The sequence below is a fragment of the Monodelphis domestica genome, chromosome 2 (assembly GCF_027887165.1).
Source record: "Monodelphis domestica isolate mMonDom1 chromosome 2, mMonDom1.pri, whole genome shotgun sequence".
In the NCBI taxonomy this organism is placed as follows: Eukaryota; Metazoa; Chordata; class Mammalia; order Didelphimorphia; family Didelphidae; genus Monodelphis; species Monodelphis domestica.
Window position 1 is genome coordinate 61,940,861 of NC_077228.1, and position 16,613 is coordinate 61,957,473.

Genomic DNA, 16,613 nt, shown 5'->3' on the forward strand with positions numbered 1-16,613 from the left:
GGGAAAATCCTTCAGAGGATCCTAACTTGGACCTGGGTTCAGACAAACCTCTGAGAGCTGCAGTGTGAACTCTCCGAGCCTCAGTTTCCTGGCTGATAAAATGAGACCAAAAAAAAAAAAAAAGCAGTACCTTTTCCCACAAAGTCGTTAACGTATAGAAAATACTCTGCAATCCTTAGCACCGACAGAAAGGTCAGAGCCGGCTAGATGGTGGAAGATCCAAGTTCAGAAACCCTCCTGGAACACTTACTAGCCAGAGTGACCCTGGGCAAATCACTAGGAACAAAGTAACAACAGTAACTCGGAGCCACCTTAAGATTCAAAGAGAAAACAGAAACCTTCAAGTCGTAGTTAACTAAGTAGCAATAATAATAACCACGAGCCTCCTTAAGCCAGAAAGAGGAAACAGAGACCTTGATCAGCATCAAAAGAACCAGGATTTCTAGTGCTGGCGCGATTGTTTATCTCAGTTTCCTCAACTGTTAAAAAAAAAGAAAAAAAAAAGGAAAAATAATAATAGCACTTACCGCCTGGGTTTGTTAGGAAGGTCAAGCGAGATAATATTTATAAAGTGCTTTGCCAACCATAATTCTGGTTAATTATTGTTGTTAATTATTATTATTGCCTTCTTCCATTGGAATCATAGCATGGTGAATGATAAGCTCTATGGAAAAAAGATTTGGGCAGGTCGGCTGTTCTAACTAACAAGACTAAGTAGCCATGATAATAACCAGGAGCCTCCTTATGCCAGAAAGAAGAAACAGAAACCTTAATTATGATTAAAAGAAGGGTAGGGCTAGCGGGGTGAGGGTAAGGAGTATCTAAGTCCTGTGTTCATTGTGTGATTCTGGATAAGTCATTTAACACCCCGAGACATCTGTTCTCTCAGATTGAGCTAAACAGCCCTAACTAGGATGAAATAACTAGTCATAGTTGTGGGTGCTGAAATTTCAAAGGTATAAAAATTTAGTATAAATACTCTGGCAAAAAAGAAACAATAGAAGCTGATTCCCAAACTGAAGACCATGCCCTGGAGCCGGGGTTCTTTGGTGTTAGCAAACTGTTTTTTTTTTTTAACCCTTACTTTCTGTCTTAGAAGTGATACTAAATATTGGTTCCAAGGCACAAGAGTGGTAAGTAAGGGATAAACAATGAGGATTAAATGACGTACCCAAGGTCACACAGCTAGGAACTATTTTGAGGTCAAATTTGAACCCAAACTCTCCCAACTCCAGGCCTGACTCTATATACTGAGCCATCTAGCAGACTCCTGGGTTAGTAAACTTAAAAAAAAAATGATAACTATGTGTCAATATAATTAGTTTTCTTTTTTAATGCTACATATTTTATTGTATGTATTTAAAAGCATTATTCTGAGAAGTCCATCGCTTCCACCAGATTGCTAAAAAGGCTAAGAATTCCTACCTGCAAGGAATTTTTATCCTGGGACAGTCTGGCATCTCAGATTGGAGATTAAGACACAATGAGGCATTTGTGGAATAGTTAACAAAAGGTCTATTTAATTGTAGCTTGGAAAGGACGCTCAAGACCCTGGCCTTGATTCAGTTGAATGGGGATTCCTGCTAACTGTGTTGCCTATGAGGATCACAGAGTCAAGAGCCTGAGGGAACTACTGGGACCCCCCCCCCACCCCTGCCCTTTTTGTAATCAAGCAACCAGAAAACTGCCCCAGTCTTAGTGCTCTGAACCAATTTAAGCCTTGAGAACAACTCCAATGCTTTTTTTTTAAACCCTTACCTTCCATCTTAGAATCACTACTCTGTATTGGTTCTAAGGCAGAAGTAAGGGCTAGGCAATGGGGGTCAAGTGACTTGCCCAGGATCTTTAAAGAAGAACCAATCTAGTTTAGGACCCTTGGCCTGCCAGCCATAGGAACTTGGGAAAAAGTGGCCAAACCCATGTGTTGGTGCCCTTGGAAATATGACTTCTATCACAGAGCATGAACAAATGCTTTGGGAATGAAGATTCTTTTCAGCTGAGTTCCTGGAGGTCATGGAATTTGGAAGAAGTATCAGGTTGTACTAGCTTTCAGCTTAAATTGGATGAAGCCTCCAAGGATCACTTAGGAATATGGCGGATAGAAAAGCAGAACACTTATTAAACACAGGCACTGTGCTAAATGCTGGGGATCGATTCAAAAACAAACAAGACAGTCCTTGTTCTCAAAAGGCTTATATTCTAATGGAAGAAGAAATAAGGAATGCATAAAGGGGTTCTGGGAAGCTGGGGAAGGAAATTCACCCAGCTAGGAAAATTGAAGAGCTGAGATTTGAATCCCAATCTCCAACCTTTGAATTCGATACTTTTCCAGAGTGGGACATTGGTGGCAGGCTCTGTAAAATATATTTTTCCTACAACCCCTCTCTCCAATCCTCTGGAAATTTGTCAAGCTGATTCTTATGATGTCATCTCCTTCCAAAGCCCAGATTAATACAAGATGTCCCCAACGTCTTAGTGACATTTTAAGCTACTAAAGTTTAAAAAATAACAGGTTTGCCTCACTTAAAAAACAACAAAACAACAGTATACCTATCTCTACCTCAAGAAACCTTTAAAGACACACTTAAAAACCAGATGAATGACATGAAGGTATGGATTGTTTATAGTATGAAAGGATCCACCCATTTTCAAAATAATTTGCCATAAGATTCTTTAAATTGCATGCTCTTGGTCGCATCTAAAATATGATTTGTCTCACACCAAACTCTCCCTGGAATGAATTTATTGTATAAAGTGAGGCCAACTTGCATAATAGTGGCATTTTCCAGCTCAGACTCAGTACAACCTGTTTGGCTTATGACCCTAATTTTCATGCTGACTCTTTCCTTTTAAAGACTTTAGCTGGGGCAAAAGTATTCAATCATTGCTAGAAACACTATGGGCAAAATGGCGGCAATTTAAGGTGGAAACTAACATGGCATGATGCATGGACAAGGCTTGTTTGTGCATAGCTTAATGAAATACTATGGGAGGAAGAGAACAGGGTGGAAGAGAAGTGTACAAGGAGCTATGAATATTATTAGAGCACCAGACAAAACCTCTAAATGGAGCATCTTTTCAGTTGGCCTGGCGATTCTGGAAAAGTTGATCAACAAAAGATCACCATTCCTAGCATCTACTCCTCTAGGAAACCAGCCAAAATAGTCCTAGCTAAGGATTTTCCCTTAGCAGAGTCATTCGCTAGTGAGCAGATGACCACGTGTCCACAAATTTAAAAATCAATTCAGTTTGAGATCTTGAAGAAATCCATCTGTAGGCAAACTGAGACTTTGACAAAAATTGCCACTATGTCTGTAGTGCCTACCATTGGCTTCTGGCATCTCTCATCCCTGAATTTGGCGTCTATATAAGATTGGCCATGTCAATCTGATTGAATCGAACAGTTTGCTAGACTGTTTGACTAAGTGCATACTCAGTGATCAGTGATAGATATGGATTGATTTATGTATAGAACTAGAATGTCTGAATAATCAGATTGTAGAACTGGGAGCCTACTTTTAGTAATCTTAGCAACCAGGTTGTATCTTCTATGGAACTGGTTTGCCATTGATTAACTTCACATGATAGAAAATTAAGTGTTTTTTGTTTTGTTTTTTGCATTTAATAGAACTACAAAGAGTCATAGGCACAGCTATTGGAGACAATCATTGAACATTTTGTAGTCTGGTCATACATATTTTTTAACAAGCGGAGAGATTTAGGGTTTGTTTGTTTGGCCATTCTGAGTCTGACCTAACCCTTCGCTAGTGGCTCACTCACCATGGGAGATGACATGTGGAACTTCAACTCCGAGTTCTGAGAATTATTATTTTCCATTTCCCCCCTCTCTAGCAACCTATGAACCAGATGAACAACAAGCCAGGGAAATTCCCATCTGCCTATAACTCAGCTCTTTATGTTCTATGGATTCCCAAACTCAATAAAAATTTTTTCTCCATTCTCTTCTTTATATAAGGGAATTTGTTGTGGTTTACTAAATAATATGGCACTTTTGCACAAGTCAGATCAAGCAGAATTCATCCTCATTCACCAAAGAACAAAGAACACACACAAATACACACATGCACTCAAAACAATGGCTGAGAGCTGTAGAAATTGTCTGAGGAACCCTACAATTAAATGTAATTTAAGGAACAGGCAGGGATTCTACAACATTCCCAGATGGTCCAGATTCCAAATGGTTCCTGGTTCAGTCTCTCTCCTCTTCTGGTCCTTGTTAGCAGCTCTGACTGGAACCCATTGCTGGAATTAAGACACAACTGGCTCCAGAATCTTCAGGACTTTCCACCTTCTTTCATTTCTCCCAATCTCCTGACCAAAATCTCTGTGATCATTTCTCATCCAGGCAATAGAGTGATTTGCTTCAATGGAACCACATATAACGGATTATGGTTCACATTGCTCAGAGATAAGAATATGCTATCTACAAGAGATAGACAGTCAGTCCTCAGTTATCCACATTGATGGAGAGGAGTAGTGTTCCATTTAATCCTCTAATTAGTGGAGTAGATTTGAATTCTGAATTCCTAAGCAAAAGTTGGCAAAAGATTTTTTGTGGCCTTCTAATGCTTCCTTCCAATGGAAGCCACCCTTAACATTGATTGATCTTCAACTGTGTTCTATATATTATTAGTTTTTCTTTTTGTGGCCTTATTTGTCTAAAGTAACATAAAAAAAAAACTTTGCATTTGTTGAGCATGCATCAGGAACTAGTAGTGTAACTGAAAACATCTAGTTTGGGTCCTACAGAAGAGCTAATCTGGGATTAAAATTAGGCCAGCCTAAGGTTTATCTATTTAAATCCTAACATTTGTTATTCAAAAATAATCCTTCTCACAAGAAGGAGGAACCAAAAGTTGAAATAATGGGTCTTTTAGGTCCAGGTATTCTTGGACAACACGGCCATCCACTGCAGCTGAGGAAGTCTCCAGGTGTAACGACTTTTCCTGCCACTGGACCCAGGCTTCCAACGCCGAGAGAGTGGGACTGTCTCTGTGCATTGACTTTTCCACTTAAATCTCCTTCACGCACAAGTGTTTTTTTTTTGTGCACACTCATCTACACCACAGATGAAAGTGTACAAAGACAATTGTCATCCTTGGTTACCGAGAGACTACTACTATTCTTGGTTCTAAGAAAGCCTGGAATAGTGCCCACATTTACAAAACTTACCAATTAGGGGGTGATCACTCTTTGCTTTACGAAGCCATTTTTTGGAAGGTTTTCTCATATAATTAAAATGTGAACTGATTTGCAAAAATGTGATTTACATGAAAATTTTAATTAACTAGGGGCATGCGTGTAAATATTTACATGCACATAAAATGAGCAGTACTTCATAACTATACTTCAATAAGAAACCCGGATTTTGAAAAGGACCCATGATCTCATCCATTAGGATATCCCTTCCGATATTGCAGATCATAATCCACCCATATCTGTTCATTCAGCAGACTCCTTTCCAAGTCCTCCCATAAACTTGCCACAGGCAATCCCACCTAATGTCCAGACAGCCTTCCTTATGTATTTTTGGCTGCCTTGTAAATAGATGGTATAAATAAGGTTCTGCGTTCAACTCCAGCCTCAGACACTAGCTGCATGACTCTGGACAATCATTTAACTTCTGCCTCAGTTTCCTGAACTATAAAATGGGCATCATAATACCACTTACTTCCCAGGGTTGTTGTGAAGATCAAATGAGATGTTTGTAAAGTGCTTACTATGGTGTCTGACACAAAGTAGGTGCTTAATAGATATTCGTTCTTTCCTTCCTTCTCTAGATGGTTCTTTGATCATAGCAAGCCAAAATATTTGTATATTAGATATAAAATATGAGAACTTCTTGGGGCACTAAAAGGTTAAGTGACTTGCCGAATCTGAATCTGGGATAGAAATTAGTCTAACCACCTGGCTTGGAGGTCTACTCTCTACTCACTATGTGACATTATCTCTTAGGCTCAAACAAGTAACTCTTTCAAGCTAAGTTTCAGTAAAAGTTGACCTGCGTTGCAGAGAAAGTCTTTCAAAGGAAGCTCCCAACACTAATGAAATCTCAGGCTAGATAGAAGAAGAAAAAGGCAAATTATACATAAATGGGCACGCACACACACACACACATAAAATAATCTTATGCATCTCATCTATACCTATATGCACACATATACATATGTACAGTCATTTGATGAGTACCTTTGTCTTTTAAGTCCTGAAATATGGCGGGCCAGATAAAGTGGCTGAATTCCATTTGACCCATTCAATTCAATCAACTTTTATTAAGTACCTGCTCTGAAGGCAGATTTCACAAGATCTAGTTGCCTGTCCAATTATTGTTACTCCTCCCCCACCCCCTTTAATTAATTAGCAAATTGATCGAATGGACCAAATGGAACATTTGTCTTAGCATTTTATAGATGCTACCTTTGTTCCTACCAAACTGACCAAAGGAATTTAGATTCACTGACAATTTATGGTGCTGATTTATAATCAACTATAGACCCAGAATAGATTCTCAGAGTGATATCTCCAAGTAAATTCATCAGGGGTTCTCTTGGACTTTCATTCAGTCTAAAATATATTTGGTTAACAGTGGGACATTAGATTAAAAAAAAAAAAGATTAGGCATTACAGGTAGCTCAGGAGATAGAATGCCAAGCCTTGAGTCAGGAGGACCTGACCAGGGTTTCAAATATGGCCTCAGATACTTCCTAGCTATGTGCTCCTGAGCAAGTCACTTAACTTTGGTTACTTAGTCCTTACCGCTCTTCTGCCTTAAGACAGAGGTAAGGTTTAAAAGTGAAGAAAAAAAAGAACTATGTTGAAAATCTCACTTGACAGAATTGTAGCAAAAATTCCAAAGGACAATAATATTTTAGAAATATTTTAACTTCAATTTAACATGACCATGAAATACATATAGGACATATATAAATATATAAAAATATTTATAAAATTTAGCTCTAGCTAGAACCTCAAAGGTAATTTACTCTAAACTCATTATTACAAATGAGTAAACTGAGAGCAAGAGAAAGGAAGTGATTTGCCCAACATCATGGAGTTATGGAGAGGAGTGAGCAAAGGGCTTAGTATAAGAGAACCTCAGTTTGAGTCCTGCTCTTACAACATAACTAGCTGTGATTTGGAGGAGTAAATCCTTTGCCCTCTATGGGCCTCGGTTTCTTCCTCTGTAAAATGAAGGAGGTAGTCAGATAATCTTTAAAGTTCCTTCCACCTCTAACATTCTATGATTCTGCAATTTCGCCCAAGACTTGCTGAACTTACTGGTCTGCAGCAAGTGGACAGAACCCTGATCCAAAATCTAGGGTCCTAGGCTTCAAACCCAATCTACTGGACCATAATCAAAGTGGAGAGTTACATTAAATGAAAATATCCAGCAAAGAACTAAATATCTCTAACTTCTCAAACAGGAAGCCGTGTTTGTCAAAGTAAATTCTTCATAAGAATCTTCTTCAAAAATCAGTCTGTATAAATTATCTTATACATTGATTAATAACTAATATATTGATTAATATAGCCAAGGGTCATTTGACTGGACTGAGCAAAGAAGCAAATCTATATTCTATTTTTTCTCTGCCCCTTCATTTCTTTCTTTTCTTTCCCTCAAGTTTTAAGAATCAACTGCCCAACTGCACAATTATTATCTAAGGACATAACAGACAAAACAAATATAGAGGATGGCTATTCACAGCATTGTGGTACCCTTGACCACTTCCTATATTAGCATGCTCCACATTGACAGGTCTTACGCACTTCAAGAGCCTCCCTTCCCCGCCCCCCCCCATTACACCTCCTCTAGCCCATGTAATATTTATTATGGAAAGAAATGATGGATATGAAGAACAAGGGATACGGAAGATTTGTAGCAGGGAATGGAGGAGTTGATAGTTTCCTTTCCACACCCAACATTCACTCCTTTGATTAATACCTACCTCCTATAGTACAGGATGTGATCCAACTACCATGCCACAGTTTGGGTGGTTGGGTTTTTTGGTGGTGGTGGTGGTTGTTTTTAACAGTTCCAAGGTTTGTCCTAAACCAGGGTCCTTGTATGGAATCCTAGCATTGGAGTAGCTGATTTCAGGGGTCTTCTGGTTCAGATCCCCAGATCAAAAGCCTGAAATGTCTTCTACAACATCCTTATTAAGTAGTCTTCAAGCCTCAGTAGAACGCCTTAAGGGATGGGGAACTCCTTATTTCATGAGTCTGCTCATTTCCTTTTCAACCATTCCTCTAATGATTAAGAATCTATCTGACTATTGAGCTGAAATCTGTGTTCTTGTCATTTTTACCCTCTGCTTCTAGCTCCTAGATTAATCATCCGATCCCTCACTGATGCATCCTCGGTACACTGACTTTTAAAGACAGCGATCATGCCCTTCTCTGAGGTTTTTCTTCAGGTGAAATATCTTTAGTTCCTTCACCCTCTCCTGAAATGACTTGAAGTTCCCTCCCTGTCGAAGGCACAAGGAAAAGGCACCTGAGTAAATTACAGTCTAAATAGAAGCTCCCTGGAAAGATTTGTATCAACTGATAGAGTGAAATGAGTTGGACCAGGAGAGCAATTTACTAACTGACCACATTGATTTCAAGGAAAATCCCTTTGAAAGAGTATGGAATTTTGATCAGTGGAGCAGCCAGTTGAGGCTTCAGAAGCATGCCACCCACATCTTGGCAGAGATCACCTTTGCCTGCTTCAGTTTCCTCAACTATAAAACGTGTCCCTGCTTCTTAGGGTTCTTGAGAGGATCAGTTCAGATAATATTTGTAAAGCATTTAGCACAGTGCCTGGTACACGGTAGATAATAAATGCTTATTTCCCTCTCCCTCCCCCGATTCTCCTTCCTTCTTGGTAATGCACTAGAGCTACAGAATGAATGGAGGCAAGAGATTAAGAAGACCAGGTCTGAATCACAGACAACTCCAGAGGATAAATTAACCCCTACTTAGAAAAGAAAGGAAAAAGCTGGAAGAATGACCCGTTGCAATCCTGATACCCAAGTCCTGGTAATATGCTTGCTTTAAAGAATGAGACATGCCTTTTTGATCCATGCCAGTGTATCGATTTGTTTTGCTTGACTATATTTGTTATAAGGGAGGACTGGGGAAAAAAATACAGATGGGAGAGAAAGGAATTACCTCTGTCTGGCCTAATAATCTGACTGACTCTGAGGTTGTTTTCTAGATTTTCAGGAGGTAATGAGTTATAAATCGGGTGGGGAAAAATGTACATTTAGGATATATTCTCTGTACACCTATTATTTGGGCTAAGTTAATTAATTAATAGAGCTAAGTTCAAAGCAGCTAACTTTCAGGCATTTTGCTGCCAGGTCATTATTTTGATCTAATCCATTTGTGACCATCCTTTACTATGGCATGGCAGCACTGAGATCTGAATTTGTTCAAGGGGCATCCACACAAGTCATGAATCCCTGAAGAACTGAAGTTTACTTTCCCAATAATTTTCCCCCAAGCTTTTAAAAAAGTATTATTATTTCCATTTTTAGATAACACTCCTACCTTTTATTTAACTAATTATGGCCCACTTTTATAGGTGCTTTAAGGTTTATAAAAGCCCTTTCCTTTCTGAAGAACTCAAAACTTATCACCAATCTTATAAAATTATTACTTTTCCCTTGAGAGGGAATAACAGAATAGAGGAACTGAAAAGAACCATAAACACTATTTGGTGCAACAGTCTCATTTGATTGATGTATCAGAGAATGCCTCACCCAATTGGTTCATAGTATAGGCAGGACTGTAATCCAAGGTACCCAATTCCCAGTCCAGTGATCCTTCCACTCTGGGTTGGGGGGTGGGGGGAGGAGAGGGAAGCATTCTGTTCCTTTTTCTATTGGAGAAACTGAGGTACCACGTGGGAAAATGACTCAGGTAGAAGAATATGGAGTCAATACCAGACCCCAAATTTTCCAGTTTATAGCCCATTGCTTTCTGTGTACTGATGCATTCTGTCTCCGTAAAACATAATTTTCCTCAAATTTTTCTTAAAGAAATAATCAGAATCTGGATTGGATTAAGTAGACCAAAGTTAGTCTGGTCGGATCGAGAACTTGCTCATGTTTTCTGATTCTTTATCCTGTTGTCCATTTCAACTATAAATCCTAGTCATAGACCTCAGAGTCTAAATCCAGAATACTGAATTTAGAATTCAAGAACCCAAGTTAAAATTCCTCTTCTACTTTTGACCACCTTCATGATGCTGGACGGGTTTCTTCACCACTGTGGGCCTCGGTTTCTTCATCTCAAAACTAAGAGGATTAAACTGATTGACTTTTAAAGCCTGGCTTATAATCTAATTTTATGAACTCACACTGGATGGGGTCTTAGAGATCATCTATTTCAAAGTTCTTATTTGACAGATGAGGAAATCGAGGTCCAGAAAATAGAAGAATTTGCCCAAATTCATACAGCAAGTCAGCGGCAGGCTCAGCTGAGACCAGGTCTCCTCCCTGCCTGCGCCAAATATATATAAGAGCTAAATTGCTACCTGCAATCTCCTTTCCTTTGCCTCTGGAGGGTTCCACATATTTATTCATATAATAGTCATTAAAGCAAGAAATTTTTGTTGTTGTTTTCCATACTAACAGTTTAGCTGCCCCCTAAGGAATTTTAAAAGGCAGCTGGATAGTGCAGTGATAGAGCACCAAACCTGAAGTCAAGTTGACTCATCTGAGTCCATATCTGGCATCAGACACTTAAGAACTGGGTGACCCTGGAAAAATCACTTAACCCTGTTTGCCTCAGTCTCCTCATTTGTAAAATGAGCTGGAGAAAGAAATGACAAGCCACACCAATATCTTTGCCAAGATATAGTCACAAAAAGACAGACGCAAGTGAAACAACTTAACAATAACAACAAAATGATTTTTAAAAGCTTTCCACTGATCTGGTGTCTTTCAGTTGTTTTCATTCATGTCTTTCCACTGATCTACTTTAAAGTAATATAATGAGAAAGAGACCAGTCATAAACATGCTTGTGTTTTCCATGATGGTTTAGGTCAAGTTGGAGAATATACTAAATGCCCTTCCCTTCCTCTCCCCCATCCCCCGCCATTTTGATTACTTTAATAACTGTTGATTTTTTCTCATTAACGCCTTCTCTTGTCACAGGGGATGGTATGAGTTGGGTCCTTTGTAATATACTATTTGACCCGCCATCTTAACTGCTTCATTTTTAAGGAAATATTATATAGCGTCTTTATGTTCTTAAGAGAAAAAGGCCTGATAGATATTTTTAAAACCCAGTCCAATAGAAAGTAAAATCAGAATTATTTTAACCTTATGGTCATTTAATAAGTATGTTTGTTTTTTATGCTGAATGAAATGACTATATTTGATTTATTGCAATTCGAAAAACTCTTTAGCCCCTGCTATGAAAGCCTGGTTAGTACTGTGCAGTTAACAATCCAGACTTCATCGTGTTGTGTGTGTGTGTTTAAAATTAACTAATTGACCAAATTAACAGAATCAACTAATTGTATTAGCATTGTATAAATGCATTATTTAGTTCTAGTTCACCAAAGAAATTTCGGTCTATTGCCAGTTATTTGCCAACATAGATCCAAGAGAATAGGAGTTCTCAAAATGAGATCTCCAGGCTGTTCTAGATCCAAATAGGGTTCTCTTGGACTATCTTTCAACTGGTCTAAAATGCAAATCACACTGTGAAATATATCTTTTAAAAGTACATTTTCTTTTTTATTGTGAAACTTGTCAGGGAAAAAAAGAGAATTATATATGAAATGGTATATTTTGGCTATGTACATTGGCTTAAAAACAGCACATATTTAGGGGGCAGTGAGGGAACTCAACGAATTAAGAGCCAGGCCTAGAAATGGGAGGTCCTGGGTTCATCTCTGGCCTCAGACACTTCGTAACTGTGTGACCCTGGGCAAGTCTCTTGACTCCTACTGCCCAGCCTTTACTGCTCTTCTGCCTCAGAACTAATACACGGTATTGATTTTAAGATGGAAAGTAAGGATTTAAAACAAGCAAACAAAAACAGAGCATATTTAGTTTAAGAGGGTAGAAGTAAAACTGCCATTTGTTTCTGTGTCCCTTGTTGAATTTATTTTTTTTTCATTTTATTGATGGGTTTTTCTTTTATATATTAGTTTTTTCAAATAGTTTTTCAAAGCACACACAGCATGTACATATATCATTTTTTAAAACAGTCACACTCATTGTTACTTATTCAAGCAAAAGACAAAATTGTTATGGGGTTTCCAGGGTTTTGTAGGGGACTCAACAGCACAGTTAAGTGCCAGAGCAAATCCAAAGAGATTTTTGCCTTTCTCCAAGGAGCTCATGGGCCAAGAAATCTGAGAAGTGCTAGGTTACAAAGAGTGATCAACTCTTATATGTCAGTGAAACAAGAATGTTTAGGAGCATAAACAAGATCCCATTCACTTTCATCGAATATCCCTCTTATTCGTAAACATTTCTGTCAGCCCAGCGGGATGCAAGTTACTTATCCTAGGAAGGTTGTATAATGATTGCTCTTAAATTTATGTTAAAAGAGTTTTTCTTGAAGACCCAGTTAGATATTACACATATAAACATTCTTATCTATACCCAGAATTGCATATATATTATACATATAATATATATTTGCTTATGTATAATATATATTTGCTGATATATAATATATATATTTACATATATATAAATATGACTAGATTTTACAAATCTGGTCATTGAAAATCAGATAGATTCTTCTTTTAAATATTCATTGAGTCAATTCTATGTAAGGAGTCCTAGGACAAAAAATTTACTCAAATAGATTTTTTTCCTGAAGACATTTCCTTATAAAACAAATAATAACAAGATACTTATATATATTATCATGGGACCAGTCAAATCCTTGACATTTGTGGGTCAAGGTAGAGGGATTAGTATTAAACTCCTAAATTTGTGACTAGTTATGCTATAAATCTCCAGTGAGATTTATGAGTAGAGCATCATTGGATGGACTGAATCACTCATTACTTGCTTTATAATATAATTGGATGATGATAAGCAAAGAAAAACTGGAAGTATTCATATCCCTTTTCTGCAAGTCTCAAGTATATATTAGGACCAGGTTCAGCTAGTCTCCTGAAGTCAAACATAAAGATCCCTTGGCTTCATTTGCAAAGGTTATGATCACTGCTAATAGTCCTTTGGGGTTGTCTGTGGGACACACATAATATTCTTAGTCTCCTGCCCTAACTCTACCTTGGGAAAAAAGGAACATCCCTGGAGCATAGATGAGAAGCATTAATCAGGATACAAATACAGAATTGATCATTGCAGTGTGAATACGTATATTATGTCAAATGCTTCTAGACTTAAGTTTGTCATCTTCCCAAAAAGCCAATAAATTGGGCAATTATTTTGTTTGTTTTTGTTTTTTAATTTATTTTTTGGTTGCTTTACAGAATTACCTGTATACTGTAGCTTTAGAAAAACTTGAGGTGGTGGCGATGCCGTGAAAATCACGGTAAAAATGAAACAAATATAATTTTTAAGTTGGTTTTTTTTTTCCTCAAAAAGGTATATCAACAAAAGACCTCCATTCCAATTCCAGCTTGTAGCCATTTCATAGAGCCATAGCTTTAGAGACAGAAAGGATCTTAAAAGTCAATTAATTTGATGCTCTGTTCCATGGGTAAGGAAACTAACGCCCATCAAGATGAAGCAACTCACCCAATGTCTTATGGGTAGTAAAATGGTGAAACCAGGCTTCAAATCCAGGTCATCTGACTCCAAATCCAAGATTCTTTCTATCATTTCACACTGCTAGATTCAATAAGGACTTGTACAGACTTGGCCTCTGGGACTAAAATTGCTCTTTGTTTTTTTTCCTCTTCCACAATGGATTTGGAGTGTGTATTCAAACTCCTCATGAGCTCTTCTATCAGGGCCTGGGCTGCTACTGACACCGTGTAAAAAAAAAATCCTTCTGTCAACAGCCTTAAGTGAAATCATTTTCATTTGGGCAGTTATGGTCAGACATCGAAACAATAGGTATGAAGAGAAGTGGACAAGCTAGCCCACCGGCTTTCTGTTTTGTCTCCTAAAGGCAAAGGGTTCATCTCCCTATTCAGTCCCCATTAGGCAAATCTCAGGTTTATTCTTCGCCATCATTGCCCTATCGTAAAATGACCTGCCTTTCCTTTCTCCTTTCCCTAGCTTCCCTAGTGATACTATCCCCTAAACATTTGTCCATCAGTGTCCTGTAGATGTTGAAGTTTGGAGTTACAGCTAAGCTTCCCCCTAGTTTGAGGGAGGAAAGGTACAAACCAGAATAGTGGCAATATCTGATGGGTGAGGTCTTTATAATTCAATCAGCTTAGCTCTAGATCCTGTCATGGCTCCTATATGACAATTGATCAGTTATCCCCACCCACTAAATTCAACACATTTTTACTGTTCATTTAAGTCACCTCAATCCAATATAGCACTTTCACAGGAAGATATACTTTGGTTGCACTTACAGGCAAATAGCAATGCAATGTGACTCATTCACAAGATGACAATATTGAACAGAAAGAAGATTGCTCTTACAGAAAATGTCATGATGCCCCATTTCCCCTTAACCTTGTTCCAAAGAAAACTTGTGCCTCCTCATAGAGGCATGGGTCGCCATGATGTTCTCTTAACGTCCCAACTTTCTCACTCATCTCCAAGATGCTTGAGAATGTAGAGTTGGATATCTGACTATGTAAAGTGGTGGCAACTAGATATGACGAGAGGTCTATATCTATTGGAAGGCCATTTCCATTTCCAGCTTCCTTTTCCACCTCTCTTAAGTTCAAACCTGGCTCATCCCACCCTTGGCAAAAATTAAAACCCTAAACCTATGAGATGGGCGATACCAAATCTACCCATTCACCTTCTTCCTTAGGTTCTATTAAATAATCCCGAATATTGGAACAAAGTTGCTTGATGGTTTTTGCCAACAGAGGTGTCTCTAGAAGAGGCCAGCACCAAGAACTTTACACTCCCTCACTGTCCTCTAGCTTCCCAACCCTTCCAACCCCTGTAAGCCTAGGGAATGATAGGAGAGGCTGTTATAGAGGCCATGTTGGATGTGTCTGTCTGTCTGTCTATCTGTCTCTAATCTGTGGATCCACAGGGCCAATGGTGACAAAGTCTTTTAGAAGTCTGGTCTTTTCATAAACACTTTTTGATGACACCCAAAAGGAAACCCTGGTGTGGCTGAAGTTGCTGGTTACCCTCCTGAGGACTCAGGAGAAACTGACTGTAAATGAAACACTCTTCCCTTTACCCTCCAGCTCCCAACTCTTTCTCTTGACCCATTTAACCTTCATTGTTCACCCTGAGAATACTATTCACAAAGAAGAACCTGAAGAGGATTGATAACAAGTAGAAGACCCAAAAGATATATGGCTTCGATGACATCTTCTGGTCCAGGTCTGCCTCCTCTTGTCCCTTCCCAGGGCCACCACTGTGGAGCTCCTGTGACTTGATCCCTGCTCATTTCCCCTTGTGGACTTTTTCTTTATGTATAGAAAAATAATCCCTATCTGGGAGAGGCAGGAGACGGTAGGAAAGTTACCTCTTAGATCGGCGAGCTCTGAAACAGTGCTCAACTGTCCTCTAACGAGAAGGATAGACGGAGCCTAGGTAGCGTCCCACCCTGTCTCCTCCATCACCATTCCCCTTCTCTGATGCCCGAAGGACGGCGACTGGATGAGGAGACTTGTTTCTCTGCCCGCCCTTCTCCAATGGATTTCTAAAAGAGTCCCCCCTGCTATCTGAAAACCTGGCCTTACCTGTAATTGGGACCAGTGCCTGCAGGATGGCAGCGATAACAATCTCCTTCCACTTCATCTCTTTCTTTCCCCCAGGATGGTGCTGGGGGGGACGGGAGGCCAATTGGCAGCCGGGGCCGGGACGATGAAGAGAAAAGCTACCTCCGAGGGCTTTGTTCTTCTGGCTGCCTCCTCAGGAAGTGCGAGGACTAGAAGATCTTTCAGAAAGCACCTGCCAACGGGGAGGCTGCCTAGCACACGCTCCCCCTTTCGGTTCACAATGAGGAAGCTTCAGAGGTTTGAGGTTTTGGAGGGGTGTGTGTGTGTTCTTTTTCTCTCATCTTAGGATTGATGTTTCATTTTCCTTTCTTCCGGAGGGGTGTCCGAAATGGCTAATTGCACGCTACGTGCTCTCGGGATCAGGTGAGTTTGGATCCCGGACAGACATGACCCAGCTGCTTGCTAAACTGAGAGCTGCCTCTTCCCTGCCCCCCCCCCTTTTTTTTGCACCTCCCCATACTGTTGCCCATCTGACTGACAGAACCTGCTGGGTGCTAGGGACTCACTGACATGAATAAATCAGGCTTTAGATTTTGCAAGGGACATTCGAAAGAATAGAGTTGGCCACTTCAAGAAGTCCCAGAGGTGCTCTTTCCACCCCAGCGCCCCAACCATGTTCGCCAACCCTTTGCACATTTTCCAACATGACAGCAGGGATGCTGGTGACAAATGTGACTCCCCCACCCCCTCGACCTTGTGGCTTAGAGCAGAAGAAATGTCCTACTTTGCTGCTAGAAT

General features: G+C 39.4%; 1 protein-coding gene across 1 annotated transcript in view; it reads right to left on the bottom strand.

Moving 5' to 3' along the window:
- The window catches only part of CD247 (CD247 molecule), a 97,211-nt gene extending 81,106 nt beyond the window's left edge, over positions 1–16,105 (bottom strand). The window contains exon 1 of the mRNA XM_007480707.3: positions 15,837–16,105. Within this exon, the coding sequence (XP_007480769.1) occupies positions 15,837–15,894 (58 nt within the window). The 5' untranslated portion in view covers positions 15,895–16,105. The remainder of the gene's footprint in view (positions 1–15,836) is intronic.
- Between the last annotated feature and the right edge of the window lie 508 nt (positions 16,106–16,613).